The 17026-nt window shown below is 47.9% G+C and overlaps 2 protein-coding genes across 7 annotated transcripts in view; one reads left to right on the forward strand and one right to left on the reverse strand.

Moving 5' to 3' along the window:
- LOC121454874 (carboxyl-terminal PDZ ligand of neuronal nitric oxide synthase protein-like) overlaps positions 1–16281 on the forward strand; it is a 286814-nt gene extending 270533 nt beyond the window's left edge. For 5 of the 6 annotated variants that reach the window (XM_041662247.1, XM_041662248.1, XM_041662250.1 and 2 more), the window contains 2 exons: positions 11624–11951; positions 12841–16281. In XM_041662247.1, the coding sequence (XP_041518181.1) occupies positions 11624–11951; positions 12841–13336 (824 nt within the window). In that variant the 3' untranslated portion in view covers positions 13337–16281. Of the gene's footprint in view, positions 1–8549; positions 8566–11623; positions 11952–12840 lie in introns of all 6 variants that reach the window. The other variant, XM_041662252.1, reaches the window with a different exon arrangement.
- Positions 2896–5752, reverse strand: LOC121454876 (spermatogenesis-associated protein 46-like). The gene is made up of 2 exons (XM_041662253.1): positions 5650–5752; positions 2896–3635 (listed from the first exon to the last, which is right to left on the reverse strand). Exons 1-2 carry the CDS (start codon positions 5750–5752, stop codon positions 3136–3138), a joined length of 603 nt encoding a protein of 200 aa, XP_041518187.1. The 3' UTR covers positions 2896–3135.
- Positions 16282–17026: the final 745 nt, after the last annotated feature.

Here is a 17026-nt window from a genome sequence, read left to right on the forward strand (position 1 = left end):
CCTGCCCCAGGTGCCAGAAAGCTCTTGGGCGTACAAAGCTTCTCAGCTGCAGAGGCAAGACAGAATTTCTCTGCACAGGATGGACTGCCTATGGGAACTGAAAACTATATTCCTTATCTTCCTGCTTATATTGATGCTGTCTGTAAAAACCTTTCTGAGCCTCATTCCTCTCAGCTAACCTTGTTTATGAGTTGTATTTCTTTAGACTCTGCTTGACTGCTTTCCCATCCCCCCCCCCCCCCGCTAGCCCTCTGCTTCCTGAAACCGTTGTGTGTCATTAACTGTCGGATCAGCTCTCTGGGAAATGATTCTGTTGATGTAAGTGCACTTACTCCCTGGATGTTGTCACTAGTTAGTGGCTTTTGCTAAATAAACCTTTCTTATTTCTAAAAGCTTTTCCGTTGTCTCTCCTTGCTTCTTCTATTTAACCCGCTTCTCTGTCCCCTTCCCTCGCACCCACTTCCTAAGCTAGGTATCGTCAGCTCTGGGACACAATATAGAAAGAATACATATTTCCTGGAGGGAAGGAGCCAGGTAGATCCTTGGTTGCAGGGACTGTGAATCAGCCCTGCAGGGTAGGACAGTCTGCTGTTGTTAACTGGAAATAATTTTGCTGGGGGACATTTGACAGTGTTGTGATGCTTCCTCATTGCTCATAGCTAGGGGATAGATGGTTTTGGCATATAGAGGGTGGAAATCAGAAATCCTACCATACATAGGAGAGCCTTGACAAAGAATTATCTGGTCCAAGGCCATTAAAACAGAGATTGTAATCCCCCAGCCTCTACCCAGTTTTTCAGATTCTTATGACCCCAGGTCTTTTCAGACTCCAGATACCATTAGAGTATGCAGGTAGTGAATTTGTTAAAAAAAAAAAAAAAAAAAAAAAAAAAAAAAAAACAAAAAAAAAACAAAAACACTATGTCATTGTTTCTACAGTATCTAGGATCAAAATTATGCAATTTTACTGACTCCCGAACTCTGAGATTGCTCTTTGGTAGTTGTCCCAAAGTGCCCATTCCAACCAAGTGCCATACAGAGAACAAAACAAGCTCCTCCTCATTTCTTCCCAAAAGTATTGCAGTGACAAGGATTCACCGATAAATCCTGGCATGTGGGAGTATGGGCCTCACGATGCAGCCTTTACTTTTCTGACTTCCAAAAACTGGGACTTTTGGCTGTTTTGAAGGCAGGCAGCTGTTAAGTCTGGTGCTTTGTCAGGCCCAGGCCAGAGGCAAGACCAGGAAGGCCATTAACCAGGTTTATGTGCCCTCTATTCTCCTCTGACAGTGAAGTGAACTGGGCTGTTTCCTCACCCGTACACTGGGATGGTGCCTGCCCTATGCAGCTTTCATGAGAGCATATGAGATTGCATTATAAAGACCCCAGCAGAGATAGCTAACACCACTCCAGGGGACACAGTACAGCATCTTAGTGCGCTTCCTCCTTCCCACACCTGTGCTGGTAGGTACAGGAACTGCTGGGCACCTTTTTCTATGTTCTAAAACTACATGGGGCTTGGTCCTAGGTTATGGAGTTATGATGCCTTTCGGTATATTAAATGCAAAATGTTCAAGGCACCTTCCTGTCCCTAGGTAGCAATGAGCACAGGGTGGTCCCTTCTCTAGTCCCGGTGGCCGGTCTTCCTCTTGGCTGCTTGGGTCTTGTAAGGCAGAGGTCCCATTCATTTCCCCAGGCCGTGGTAAACCCAAGAGGCCTCTCCTGTGTATGCTTCTCACTGTGCCTGCTAAGGAGCCCTATCAAAGGGACATGCCATATATGTACAACCACACATGTTAAGATGCCACCTTCCAGCGCTCAGTGGCTTTTCCAGTTAAGAAACACAGCATGGGTGCTAGAAAGGCTCACCAGCTACATATATACCTTGGGGGATGGTATCCAGGGAGTGATGTCAGGTTGCCTAGAGACCACCTGGCTTCTGAGTGGCCAGGTTTGTGGCCTAAAAATCCCAGCTCTTGAGCCTGACAGTCAAGACTCTACTCTTGCTGAGAAGGGAGGGCACAGAAAAAGCCGTGAAATACAGGACTTGATGAAGAGTCAGGGTTGCTCTCACAGTATGTTGTGTAATGGGGATTTGAGCACAGCATTTTTCGTGCTGGGGAAACATAAGAATCATGCCTGATATTTTGACAACACAATTATACACAGAAGCCGCGCTGCTGAACCATAAAGTCGGGCTCCAGGAAGGGTCTTCGTGTATCATGGGAAAAACAAAGAAACTAAAACAATTAGTACCCAGTCCCCGAAAGGAAGTGCCCCAGTCTTCTTTCTGTTTCAGATTAGCGGAGAGGATGGCCCTGAAATGGAGTCAGGGTCAGGACTGTCCAGCTGGTGCATTGTATGGGGACATAATACAGTGTTATCACAAGGTTGCTTACCTATTTTGAAATGACTCAAAACAGCCATAGAAATATATCCCCTGGGATAAGCGTAATTCTGTCTGTTTTAGCAAGAGGTACACACTCCGAGTCATAGTCATGGTACATGGGGTGGAGACAGCCCATACTCCTTGTCTCTTTCCTGACTTATGCCCAGAGTCATATACTCCTCTTCAGAGGTACAAATCCGTCAAAAGGTTAATATCTAAGACACCTTTCAAACTACAGGAATTCTTTCTCTGCCCTTTGTCCTCAGTGTGGGCAAGGACTGTTCCTATAGACCAGCACCCTGGAGCAGTGGTTTCTTTCAATCTGAATCACTTCAGAGTCATCATGGAGGATGGTTATGACACAGCTGGTCAGGCTCTTTCCCTGGAGTTTCTGACCAAGTAGGTCTGAGCATGATTTAAGAATTGTTTCTCTTATTGATTTCCAGAGGAGGCCGCTACTGCGAGTCTGGGTACCTTGCTTTCATGGTGGCTTAGAGGGTGCTCTCAAACTTCAAGTATATATAGTGTTTATCTAGAGGGGGGTGGGGACAGAGGTGGGTCTGGTGTTGCTAGGCAATCACTAATTGAAGATGAGGAAGATCCACTGGGTACCAAGAAGAGCTGATGGTGGTGACCAGACTTGACCAAAGAAGTTTATGACTAACATCAATTTATTGTTACCTCTCCAGAGGCACAAGTAGGCTTTATCCCTATTTACTGAAGGTGTCAGCAGACTACTGGAAGGCCTAGCAACTACCCAAGGAGAGCCTGTCTCCTGGCCGGGCCTTCTGCTCCTTGCCCCAGAGAGCTTTAAGCTTGCGGTAGTACACCTTGCAGCTGAAACCCTCCTTGAAGCCCCCCCTGATGTGGCTCTTGAGGGAGTGCAAAGTGGGGTACATGCGGCAGCAGGCCGCACACTTGTAGCCATTCTGTTGGGCCGGGTGCCACTTGGAAGCCATTAGGATATCCTGGGATGTAATAGACTCCAACCCATGCATGAATTTCCTGTTGGCCTCCCTGGGGAATGTGTTCTCTTGGGAGGAGGAAGATGAGCAGACACTCTCAGTCACATCCTCAATAAAGCAGTTGTCCCCTCTGCCCTCTTCCCAGTCCACCTCTGGGAACCCATAGGCCTCCACGTGGCTCTCTTTATCTGTACATACGAAGTAGCTGTAAGGAGAAAACCAGGGCCGGTAGATGGTGCAGTTTCGCCTCAGCTGCTCCCCATTCTGGCTGTCCCTCAAGTCTGCAAAGGAAAGGGCAGGATCTGAGTTTGGGGCTGAGGGAAGATTGAAGTGTCTGGAGGCAGTCAGGGAAAGCAGACAGACAGGCAGCCACAACCTCAGGAGACCTGTGCTCCACCTTGGTGATGGCTGAGAGACCTCAGGTGGTGAGGGGATGGGAAGAACAGCCCAAGACATCCATTCCTGCTGCATTCTTTTCCTGCTAGGGAAAATAGCCACTGGGTGTCTGGGCTGGAGACAGACCCTGCCGCCCTGTGTAGACACCACTTGACTTCTGACCTCTAAGGATAGGCAAGGACAGGTAGACAGATATGTGACATCTTAGAATCTTTCTGCCACCAATGGTTTGCCACCAACTTTTCCAGTCTCGGTACCCATTCTAATCCATAGACTGCTGAGACAGAAGCTGGCTCTCCACATGAGCTTGGCAGAGAGGACTGGGGACGTAAGAAGCCTTCATGGGCCTATGGGCCTCTTCTAAAGGAGGTGCGGGGACGGGGAGCACGTGGTGAGTGGATTTGCAGACACCCTTCCCTTTGGGGTTCTGCTCCTGTCCCTTTGTAGCTTCCCACATGGCCCTGTCCTGAATTGGAGAAGGCCTCACCTGGAGAGACCGCGCATCCCATGCCAGAAAACATTGCTATGGTACTGCGGTGGCAGGGCCTGAGCTGGGCTAGACGCCTCAGTGGGTACCTCTGTCTTTGCAGAAGAAACAGTGGTGAACTGAGCAAGACTGACAGTCCTTTTTGGGGGAACTTCCAAGATATACTTTAGAGGCTCACCTTCTCTGTGTTTGGGGATTTGAAAACTGTTGCAAAGCAGTGACCTCTGAACTCAGACAAGCTGACCTGTTCTAGGTGGTGTCCCAGGAAGTCAAAGATAGGGACGTTTCTTCAGACCTAAGAAACATACTTTGGAAACCAGAATATAAGATTTGGCCAAGCCGGCAACATCATGTCTAGCATGATTAAAGCCTTGGTTTCAAACTTTATCACTGGACTTGTCTCAGATGGCACCTTTTCTCCTTGGCCCACGCCTCACCTAATGTTCCTGCTTATCACATGTAGCCTAACCACAAAACTCTGGAACACAGGTTCCAGGATGGACGCTCTGGTCACAGCCCACACAGGCAAGTTGCACGGTCCCTGTGAGAATGAGAAGCAAGCCACATTCTCCAACTGAAGCATTTCTCAGAGGGTGTGTAGGGGCCCTTGTTGCCTTTTGTTTGCTGAAGTTGCTACTAAATCTCAAATGAGGAATTCAGTAAGAAAAGTTTACAGTCATCTAGGGTTGGGGATTAGCTCAGAGGGAGAACACTTGCCAAGTGTGCATGAGGCTCCGGGTTTGACCTCCACTAGGTGGCTCTGCCTTGAACCCGTGGCAATGGCTGAGCTTTGAGGAGACAGAGTTTAAACTTTTCTCTGTAGAGGCAAAGGGATGTTTAGGAGAACTCCCACAGCAGTACAGCTCAATTCCAGCGAGCATAGGAAGCCCTAGAGAATCTTGTTCTGAATCATTGCATCTGGGATCGAGGCCTGGGAAGCTGCCTTTCTCGGCTTCCAAGATACTCACACTGAAGAGCCAGGATCACACTTCAGTTGACAAGTTCTCACGTGTCTCCCTTTGTTCCTCCCTGCGCTCATCAGTTAGCCTACTATTTGCCACTAACTAATGTTTTTTTTTTCTCCAATTTAAGACCAAGTTAATGGGAGGGCCTGCTCTCTATATAGGCAAATCACCCACTTGAGATTTTGTATAGAAGCTGCCTCTAAGGGAAAGAAATATGGCCACAAATGCTTTTGCCGTCTGTCCCTTGCCAGAGATTATGAATCAGCAAGATTTACCAGGAATGCAGTCTTTTGAAAACTTACATTCTCCCCCGACATTACTTGGCTTTCTCAACCAATCATGATCCTATAGCATGATCTGACAGGATCGTGTTTTTCAAACAAAACTCCACTGAGTTTAATGAAGGGAATCCCACATCTTTATGGTCCTAATGACTGCAGCATTTACCTGGCAAGCTGGTGGCAAGTGAGGACATGATATCAGGAAAAGCACTCAGGGCAGAGGAAGAGATTTGAGGTCTAGAAATGGTGAGAAGTGAGAAGTTCTCCATGTTCTGACTACCACGAGGTATGGCGGTCACACAGATGCTCCCAAGAAGCTAGCCAGATTGTCTAGGCAGTAAACATTCTGAATGAAGCTGACATCACAAGGTCCCACGATTCCATTACGAGTTTAAAAGATGGATGTAGTGTTCTTGGATGCAAGACTTTGGCCTTTTAAAAACTTAACTACTTTTTTGTTTTCATTTTTCCTCTTAAAATTTTTAATCATTATGCAAAGGATTAGTTATCATTATAGAATTTTTGAACAAAGTTGTGTTTTAGTAGATTCTTCTCCCTTCTCTGCCCCCTCTAACCACCCAACCCCCACAGCCTTCCCAGCATCATCTTGTTTTCACATCCATGTGCCCTTATGTTCTTTTCCACTTTCCTTAGCATCTCTTTTTATTATTTCTGGGTCTCTTTTTCTAGTATTTTTTTGGACCTTAACGACCCTGACTCTTAAAAGATGTCCAGCTTTTAATCTTTCTGAGTTGGGCCGCCTTGTTTAATATTATAATTTCCACAGGTGCTAGACTAATTCAACAGGGGACCTGGAAATAAACTGGCAAAGCTGTAGCCACCTAATTTTTGACAAAGGTGTCAAAAGCGTGCAACAGGGAAAAGACAAATGGTTCTAGCGAAACTGCATCCGTCTGCAAAAGAATATAGTCAGACCCGCGGTCCTTCCTCCCATGCCAAGGTGACTTCAGAGTAGATCAGAGACAACTACAACCCAGAAATGCTGGAATTGCTAGAGGAAACATAAATACACTTCAAAGTATAGCTATCGTCAAGAGCTTTCTAAGCAGAACTCCAGGGACTCAGGAAATAGCCCCAGGATGGAACTGCATGAAATTAAAAAGCCACTGATAGCAAAAGAAACTCTCGATGGAGTGAACAGGTATCCACAGATGGAAGAAAGTCTCTGGCACCCATACTTCAGGTGGGGGCTATTGGCCAGAATCTAGCTAGCTTGGTTTCTTTCTTTTTTTCTTTCTTTCTTTCTTTCTTTCTTTTTCTTTCCTTCCTTCCTTCCATCCTTCCTTCCTTTCTCTTCCTTCCTTCCTTCTTTCTTTCTCTTCCTTTATTTTTCTGTCTTCGTTGTTGTTGTTGGTGGTGGTGGTTTTTTGTTTGTTTTGTTAGTTTTTGTCATTCCTCAGTAGCCTATCTTGGCTGAGAGAGCCCAGCCAGAAGGAAGACAATTGTAGAGCCATGACGGTGGTGTCGTTTGTCCCCTATTTTCTTTATGCGTGTCCCCGTTTCGTGTTAACATCCCCATGTGTTCCCATATCTAGGACCCTCCGTCCTCTGAGAGTGACCACCTTGCTTTCCTTCTTTCTTATTTTCCTAGCCTCTCCCTCTATTCAGTATTTTTGTTGTCTTGTTCTATTGGTTGTGTTGTTTAGAACATGCTTTTTGATACACATTTGGGAAATAATTTTAATTTCTAAAGTTTGCAAAACTTAAAATTAGTATAAAAACATCCATATACTGTGTAGGTAGATTTTCCTGTTTTAACGTTTTATCCCATTTGTGTTATCAGTTCCTCTTCCAGTCATAATTTGTGTGTATACAAATTATGCAGAAGTGTATGCATGTGTGTGTGTGTTTGTGATTGGGAATGAAACTCAACGCTTTGTATTTGCTGAGTAGGCACCCTACCACTGAACAACATTCCCAGTCCTTAATATGCTTTGTTTATTTGAACTATTTGGAGGTAAGTTACGCTATATCCTTTTATACCTAAACACTTCAACCTATATTTCCTAAGGTTAGGGATCAGATATTGTTTCTAACTGCTGGTGCTCTTTTGGGCAGGTGGCTTCCTGCATCCTACTTCCCTCATTGACAGGTGGCGTGCTGATGAGACTGTGGACTCCGGGGCCGCTTTATCTCTCTGCTTTCCTTTCCTATATAACAGTTTGGCGCCTTAGCAGGGCGTAGAATAAGAGTAAAAGATGATTGTGACCCTTGGAAGAGAAGATTCGGGTGCCTTATTCTGGATCATCGAAGTCCATCAATTTAGCTACCCAGAAGTGGTTTGGATATAAACGGCAATGTTTACGCACTGTCTGAGAAAGACAGTCCCATCCTAAACTCCCGACTATGACCAGCTTGTAGAAGCTCTCCGAGCATTTATTCCCAGCTTCCTGAACATTTGAAGGAATGAGGGAACCTAATTTCCCTCCTGTCTCTCCCCGTGGTGGGCTAAGGCTGCTAGAATGTTGGCAGTGTACACTGAACTTTAATATTTTGGTGGCTCTAAGGTTGTTGACCATGTCATTTGGGTCACCATGGTGTAAGGCAAAGCTCATGGGTCTTGGGGTCAGGTTACATGATTTTGAATCCCCTTTTCCAACAGTTGCCTCTGTGGTGGGCAGCCTCTGCCACTTGGCTTTTCTGTACTGTTTCTTTAGACTGAGTGAGAGTGTGTGAATGGATGTCTTCCTGGATACAATGTAGCAGTTTACATGTGAAAGGTGCATGGATGTGAGTTATCTGCACAGGGTTCAAGTGCAAACTAGGTACATAGAATTCTTGTAAAGGGGGCCCAATATGTCGGGAGGGAAGTTGGGAAGGCTGTAGTAGTGTCTTTTCGTTGTTTTGAAAACACGACCCTGTTTTGATTTAGCTACTGGAGAGTCTGTGGGAACTTGGACTTTCCATGGTTTGCTAAAAAGGTTTGTGGCACAGCCTTGTTCCTGTGTTGTTGCTGATGGCTCAAACAGGAGATACCTCTCTCACAGTGGTTGGTCACTACATAAATGTGTCTTTTTCTCATTTGTTCCCCACCTGCCTTTCGAGCCCTTTTCTCGGACAGGTAAGATCCCCTCTTCCTTGTGGATGATGTATTTTCCCAAATACCCCACCCCTGCTTGAGTATGTGCATGTAATGGGGTGTGACTGGGGGGCTCCCTGCTGGATCCAGTCATCTGCCAACCATTGTCACTGTTCTCAGTCACCAAGACTGGGGCTGAAGGGACAGAGTGTGAGAGGGCCATTAGCAGGAAAGGGGCCCACGGTGGGGACGACAGAAGCCAGCTAGACAGAGAAGATAATGTTCCCTAGCCTGCGCTCACAAGTGCTTGTAGCCACCACCACAGCGAGGGCTTGAGTGCTTCCTGAGACTCTCCCCAAGTCTGGAACCAGCCTGAGTGACTGCTTCTATTTATCAGCCCATCATTGACATGTGGGTTTTCTTTTTTCATAATTCACATAAAAGTCAAATTCAATTAAACTAATTTATTAAATGCTTGTTGTTATGCAAGACCTTGTGGATAATGAAAATACTCTAAGATTCTATAGCCCCTTTCGAGGGCATTCCCATTCTGTTAGATAGACCAGGTGTATTTTCGAGGAAAACTGAGGTGATGATAAAGAAATCATATAATAGATCCACTTTAAATTGCTGAGTTTAAAATATTCACAGAGAAGTACAGAAAATCCAGATGAGGTATCATCTAAGTTGTTGGTTAAAGGTGTGCTTCAAAAGCTCTCCTGATTTACAAATCACATTGATAGGCAGTTTTAGGGTTTCCACCTTAAAAACTGGGTGTGTTTGCTCTAATAATATATAGAAACCACCAGAGAAATAGGAGGTCCAGGAAACAGTGGAGAACTTGCTATTCCTATTACACACCTATAGACCATTGCATACAATTCCTTTCTGTTCTCTGCATTTTCTGGATGGGGGCGGGGGAGAGGGATAGTAAAATTAGTTTCCAAATAACCTTGGCCAGCTTGTGGAGTACCTGAGTAAATAAAACGAAAGGATTTAAGTCATGATAGGCAAATTAGGCCAAAGTGTATGATATGGTAAGATACACTCTTAGAGAATGGTCAGGAACAGCTATGGGGTAGGCTGAGAGCTGTGCCAGTGTACTGGGTGCACATCTGGAGTCCAAACAGCTGGGGACTTGTCCCAAATTCCCTGGCATGTCCCTACCACCACACAGTAATTCCATCCTAGGAGCCCTGAGGATCTGCCAGCCCATATTCCATGAGAAAATGTGTTCATGGGTCAAGGCTACTCAGAGGTAAAGACCATGGAAGTCACCCATGGGTGATAACTCCACTCTTCTTCCCATCGCACTTGCCCTGCCACCCAGGGACCCTTCAAATACAAGTGAATCTAGGTGACTGATCCAATGGGGGATCTGTTAACTCAAATCACAGGAAGCAAAGCATCCCCCCCTGATCTGGAACGCAGCAATTCAGGACAAATGAGACAGAACATGAAGGCGTATCCTCAGGCAATCATAGGAAAGCCTTACTGAGATAGACCCTTAGCAGAACTATTGGCAATGACAGTCCAGGGACCACATGCAACCTCTCTTCGTCCAGATAGACAATAAAGCTATAACAATGGTCACAGATAACTGAGGCTCCAAGTCTGGCTCCTTTAATGACCTGCACGAATGCCTAGGAGTCACCGCATCCTTGGGTTACTATTGCTGTGATGAAACACCATGACCAAAGGCGAGTTGGGGAGGAAAGGGTTTATTTAGCTTACGTTTTCACATCCATAGACCATCACTGAAGGAAGTCAGAACAGGAGCTCAAACAGGGCAGGAACCTGGAAGCAGGGACTGATACAGAGGCTGTGGAGGGATGCTGCTGACTATGTTGATCCCTGTGGCTTGCTCAGCCTGCTTTTCTTAGAGAGGCCAGGACCACCAGCTCAGGGATGGCACCACCCACAATGGGCTGGGCCCTCCTCCATCAGTCACAAATTACAGGCTTGCTTAGGGTGTCACCTTATGGAGACATTTTCTTAGTTGAGGCTGGCTCCCTCCTCTCTGATGGCTCTAGCCTGTGTCGAATTGACATAAAATTATACAGCACCCAGTGTGTGAGCAGCATAGGCGAGCCTGGAGCTCTAACTGTCTCAACAACAGACCTCAGGGCTGCTGCCTCTTGCCCTTCCTCATGCTTCACTGGCCAAGTGGATTGGGGTAGTTCATTTGAGATACGCACTGAATACCTGCTGTGTACCAGGCCCACGCTTGGTGTTAAGGATATAAATGCAAAGATACATGATGTGTGGCCTCAGCCTTGGGAGTGTTTATCGCCCAGTAAACTAACCCTCAAGCCAATTGTTCAAGCCATTCAGAGGTCCCAAGAGGAACATCTTCCATAGCCATTCTATGACCCAAGTAGAGGACGGAGCCCAAGACTCTGGATTAGAAGGCCTGAGTTCTGATCCCAGCCAATCAATAGCTAGTATCGTGATATCAGGCCCTCCATGACCACTCTGAGCCTCTCCGTAGTCTAATGAACTTCTTTAGTTGGTTTTCATGGGGACATTTGTCCTTTCACTGGAAGCAAGGCCCTGATTGGCTGCCTGATCTCTGTGTCTACAAGTTTACCTACTCTCCCAAGTTTCACCCCAGGAGACCTTGGAAGCTGCTGGCCCATATTCCATGGAGAGGATGTGTCACAGGTGTCTTTCAGTAGGCAGCTCCCGACACAGAATCGGCGCCCAGTGCCCGAGGAGAGAGAGCAGCATGTGCTCGCCCCAGTGCAACCCGGTTGCCTTTCATGTCTCATCTTCATTTTCTCTCTGTTTCAAAGGGTCTGGCGACCCTGAGGCCAAAGAGGTCAAACCATGAGTCAAGGAAGCTGGTTTCAAGGAATATACTTGACTTTTTATGACTGGAGTCAGTTACTGATTGACCAGGGTGGGGAACAACTGGAATTTTTGGTCTCATGTCCTATCACAAGAAACTACCCTGGAAAGTTTAAAGGCATCTTTATGGGAAACTTCCAACTTCTGTGAGTTGATAAATGTTGAGTGTATTATAAAAGAAAGAAAGCTGAGTAACAGAGACCAGAGTGCCCCTCCCCTCTGCTTACATGTCTCTCTTCTTTGTTTATAGTTGACCACAGCATGTTTGAGAATCTGAACACAGCCCTCACTCCAAAGCTCCAGTCCAGCCGTTCCTTCCCGCACCTGTCCAGAACTATGGCCCCAAACTCCATCACCCCTGGCTCTGCAGAACCAGGAGGACCAGGACTGAGGGTGGGCAGCAGTCAACACCTTAAGAACCTGGGCAAAGCCATGGGGGCCAAGGTCAATGACCTCCTGCGAAGAAAGGAGCCCTCAAGCCTGGGCAGTGTGGGTGTGACGGAGATTAACAAGACCGCTGGGGCCCAGCTGGCTGGTGGGGAAGATGTGGCCTGTGGAGCCTGGCTAGAGGATGAAAGGTGAGGCCTCTCAGTTGCCCGTTATCCCACTTGAAGGGGTAGGAACATGGGCAGATTATACTGTCTTCAGAGGAGAACAGACCCAAGGAGGGGATGAGCAGTTGGCAAGGAAAACTGAGATAGACCTGTGTTCTTGAGAGCCCACTTCAGCCTCTATAGCCAGAGAAAGCATTTTCTGACTGGGTGTTATGGCCTTAGCTCTGCTTCACACTGTAACCCAGGCTAGCCTGAAGCTCACTTTCTGACTCAAACTGACCTCCAATTCATGGCAGTTCTCCTGTCTTGGCTTTCTTGGGATTATAGATGTGAGCCCCCATGGCAGGTGTAGATATATTTTCCCTTGCGAGTGACTCCAGTTCAGAGAGATAGCTGTGCCTCTCAGTTAGTATTTGGAACTGAATTTGAAGCCTGGTATTGCCCAGAAACTCCCCACGTGGGTTCTGATGCCAGCCATTCCTGAGAACTGTTGCTATAGCCTGAGTGCCTAATAGGAAGGGAGAAACCAGCTGCTACCACTACTTCCATTTCCACGCAACAGCTCCTTTCTGGGCCTTGGTGCCAACACCTATACCAAGAGCTCATGCGCCCTTTCTCGAGGCCCAGTACTCGGGTTCCACGAGGACTGGGATCTTTATCCAGCCTCACAGAGGCAGCACTCTTTGCCGCTCTGAGCACTGAATGAGGAGGGAAGAGCCCTGTAGCTAACTGAGCTGAAGTTGCTAAAATCTGCACTCTAAACCCAGAATGAGCACTCAACAGAGGAAGCAGATACTAGGGAAAGACAGGAGAGGCAATCTGAACGAGCAGCCAGAGTAGAGACCCGAGAATGTGTATAAATCGGTGTTTCAGCCATCATAAAGCCTGGGTGTTTATTGTCACGGTCTTGCAGGTCTGTCCAAGAAGCCTTCCCTCTGCTAGAACCTCCACCTCCCATAACCCGGAAGCGAACCCCTCGGGCTCTGAAGACCACCCAGGACATGCTGATCTCATCACAGCCTGTCCTAAGCAGTCTCGAATACGGGACGGAATTGTCACCTGAGCAGGCCCAGGACTCTCCCCCCACTGCCCCGCCTGTCTCTGCAGATACCTCTCGGCCAGAGTCTATCAGTGAAGTGGGAGACAGGGAAGAGGCTCTGCCCAATGGGGAGGTGTCCCTGTTGGTGCCTGACCTAATACACAAGAGCAACCAGGAGGAACCCAAGCTGAAAGCTAATGAGTGCAGAAAAACCTCCTCCCTGGCTCCCATTGAGAGGAATGGCCTCAAACTCAGCTTGAGCCCCATCAGCCTGGCTGAGTCCTTGGAGAACAACAGCCCACCTCCACAGGCACGGACCTGCAGCCTTGACAAGGAGGGGCTTCACCCAGACCTGCTGTCCTTCGAGTAGTGCGTCTTGTCTTCCCTGCTGAGCACGTTCTTCACTGTGTCCTCCACTGCACACAGGTCCTTTGTCCCAGCTCTGCCACGCCCTCATCTTCCTTGTGGAAGGCAGAGCAGAGCCCCCCTTTTCTACCTAAGGGATTTGCGGGACCAGATGGCCAGAAGTAGTCCCAGTTAAGGAGTCTGCAGAATGGCAAAGGATCCTACTTCTCTGTAAGATCTTCTGGCTGTTGCTGGGACTCATCATCCACTCTCAGGCTTGTCCCAGCTTCCTACAGAATTATGGGGCCACCAGCCTAGGAGGATGGGCCTGGCAGAAATTCTCTTTGCTGTCTGATTAGATGCATATGCTCTCTGTTCTTTCATTCCCCACCCCAATCCCTGATTCTGCCCCTTTCCTCCATAATGGTGCCAGGACTCCCTGCCTTGATGGCAGTACTGCTAGGGAAGATTGGTAGGTTTGGCTTGGTAATGGGCAAGGCCTGACTGCAACCTGATCATAGTTCCTTCAGTCTCTAGGCCACGTGGAGCCCGAGCCACCATCATTCCTCTGTTTCTGGGTTAGGGCTAGAGGATGTTCTTTCCAGGCTTGGGACCTTGAGGACTACCTCAAAGGTTGAACCTTGTCACCAGGGTCCCCAGGGTTTTCCCATCCAGTTAGATGTAGCCCTACCTCTCTGGATAGACACTTAGGAAAATGGTATGGGCAGTTGTGCTGGGGTTCGTGTGTGTGTGTGTGTGTGTGTGTGTGTGTGTGTGTGTGAAGACGGGGGTAGGCAAGCCCCTGCAGAAGCAGCAGAGAGTGTTCTGATGTTCAAAAGGAGAGCTTGGGAACATGGACTGGGCCTATAAGAGCCAAGAGCAGAGATCACAGAGAAGAGTGAAGTCAGGACTGAGAAGGGGATCACTGAGAATCAGGGTAGCTTCTCAGGCCACTCCCCACCCAGAAGGAGGCAGTGCCAGGGCCTGGGAAGAGTGTGTGGGAGCCAGGGTGGAGCATGTGAGAGACTGGAATGTGCTGAGGGCTGTGGAGGCAGAGCAGATGCTGGCGAGTGTGTGTGTGTGCTGCTTTATGCTTGTGCTGAGGTTGCCTGAATTCCCTGCAGCCCCAGGCCTGCCCAGAGATACCCAAGCTGCTGTCCTTCATCCAGGTAAGGGCAATCTTCCTCTGCTTCTGCTCGCAGGATTTGTGTAAGGAACCAACAAGGCTTATCGACCCTTGACCAGCCCCTGCCTTCCAGGTTAACTTGCTTTGTATTCCTTTCTCCCTCCAGGGGCCCTATCGTGCTGTCTTCCCGTGGCCTGGAGGCTCTGTAGTGACCCCAGCCACAAGGGTCTTTGTAGCCAGAAGAGGACATCCCTATTCTTGAACAAAGAGGTCAGAGCCCCACAAGAAGGCTGGAGATGGTACATCCAGCCAGGGCAGGCCATGTAGCAGTTTTCTCTACTCTCTGTGGTCCTCCCCTTTCTGCTTGCTTGGCTCACGGGTCTCACTTCCCAGTTCAGCATCACCAATGGGCTGCCCTCCTCCCAACCAGCAGACATCTGAGCTAACTCCTACAGAACCAGAAGAGGAGGCCTCAGCAGGATCCCTGGGATGAGGTTTCTTTTCTCATTTACTTGTTTAAGCAGCTGTATGGCTTCAGCCATCTCTGCCCTCTGACCCATCCCAGCTCCCTACAAAGTCCTATCTCTCCCTCTCAGATGAGAACCCGTGTAGCCAGGCATCTGAAGGCCCTGGTGGAGTATACAGGACTGTTAGCACATATGTATCACATGTGCCTTGCTCCAAGAGCATCCCAAAGATGTGACATCTGACCCTAAAGTCGGAGAAGTCCTTAGAACTAGACTTTGAGGACCTATGAATTTTCCCAGAATGATTTGTGATTACGCAAAACAGAGAGAGTTCAGGCTGTGGGGTGGGAAGTCTAAGCATGCACCAGAGAACAAGTCCAGTATAACCTGAGCTCTCCATACCAGAATCTTGGTTTGCTCCTCTAATGGGAAGCTCTGCCAGTGGCTGCCCAATGGGGCTGTTCCTCCCCAAAGATGGAGTGATAAGGTTGCCTAAGACCGATAACATGAGGCTTGGCTTACCTAAGCAATCAGGCCACTGCTGGAGTCCTGGCCCTCGGGCCCAGATTTGCCAAGAGACCCCACCATATTGTCCCAAGACCCCTGTAAAGGAAACTTTACAGTACTTTAGATGGCATTTGATGTTGAATTAGGTGCCATGGATGTCGTCTTGGCCATCTCCCTGCTACAGAAGTGATGCTGCTACCTCAGAAGGTCCTTTGAGACTGAGCCTTTTCTTAAATGCTGCAGATATGGCCTGGTGCTAGGGGCTAAGTGCTTCCCAGGGACCAGCAGGAACAAATCCTCTTGAGGGCTTTGACTCACACCAGTTCTTCCATCTAGGGCCGCGACAGGCTCACTGACCATCTCAGCAGTCTGGACTGCAGCACGGCAGCCTTCACAGTGAATCGAGATCCCCTGGGGGGCTTAGTTTTTTGCGTAGCTTGATCTGCATGGGGGTGAGGGTAGGCTAATGGAGAGGAATGAAGGATATGAATTCTATGTTTAAAGAAGCTGGGACCTTTGAGCCTTTTCTTCCACTTCTTTCCAGCCCCATCGTATACCCCTGTTCAGTCCATAGCTTTACCGTGATAGAGCGATCACAAAGTAAGCTTCTAGAAGCCTGGAGAGAAGGTGTCCCCTCCCCTGTCCCAGCCCACTCTTCTCTCTAGAAATGTATCTGTGAATGTTCTGTATCTGGGAGATATGAAGACATGTGTTTCGAATCCATCATCTTTTACAGAGCAGGGTTGGTCCCTGTTCGGAAGAACAAGATTATAGTTCTATTCTGGGTATTTTTTAGAGAGTTCATATTTATATTTTTAGAGATTTTTTTCTTGTAGAAGGAAATTACATAATAAAATGGTAATGTGTTTTGCTGGCTTGTCTTTTTTTCCTCCTGACTAGTGGAAAATTCTGGAGTCCAAGAGTCCCTGGGTAGGTGCAGAACCATGAAATTTTGCTTTGCAAACCTGCAAGATGGAGGAATGAGGGAGCTGGAAGAGATGGTGAAGGAGGCTACTGCAAACAAACCTCCAACTTGACACTGTTAGAGCAACAAGAATGCATTTAGGATGGACCGTGTTTTATGCCACTGACTAGCTGACTGCTGCAAGGGTCTCCACCTGTGACTTTCTGGACCATCACCATGATGGATACATGTCCAGCCCTCCTTGGGGGGAAGCTGTAAGGAAACTCAGATGCCCATTGAATCCTCTTTGAAGGTCCTACCCTAGGCTCTTCAGCCTGCTTCCATCACAGAGGGATGGAGCGACATGTTTGTGTGCACACTTACCACAGAGACCAGAGCAGCTCCCTTGAAAGGAGTTAGTTAGCATCAGGGACTAGCAGGGAAATACTCAAAGCTGTCGACTTGGGGGAAGTTGCTTTCCCATAGCTGCTCTGGACTGGGACAGCCCTTGGTGACATTTGCTGACGTCATGGACAAGAACTGGTGTGGCGTCCCTTTGCCATTACTGCTGTCAGATTTCAAGGTCCAGAGGACTCACGCTCTAGAAGCAGTTCTCAACCTGTTGGTCGTGACTCCCCTTTCACAAGGGGTCACCTAAGACCAATAGAGAGACAGGTATTTCTATTATGATTCATAGCAGTAGCATAACAG

This window comes from Microtus oregoni, unplaced genomic scaffold, assembly GCF_018167655.1.
Source record: "Microtus oregoni isolate MIOR12 unplaced genomic scaffold, Mior012 000013F_ref0000133, whole genome shotgun sequence".
Lineage (NCBI taxonomy): Eukaryota > Metazoa > Chordata > Mammalia > Rodentia > Cricetidae > Microtus > Microtus oregoni.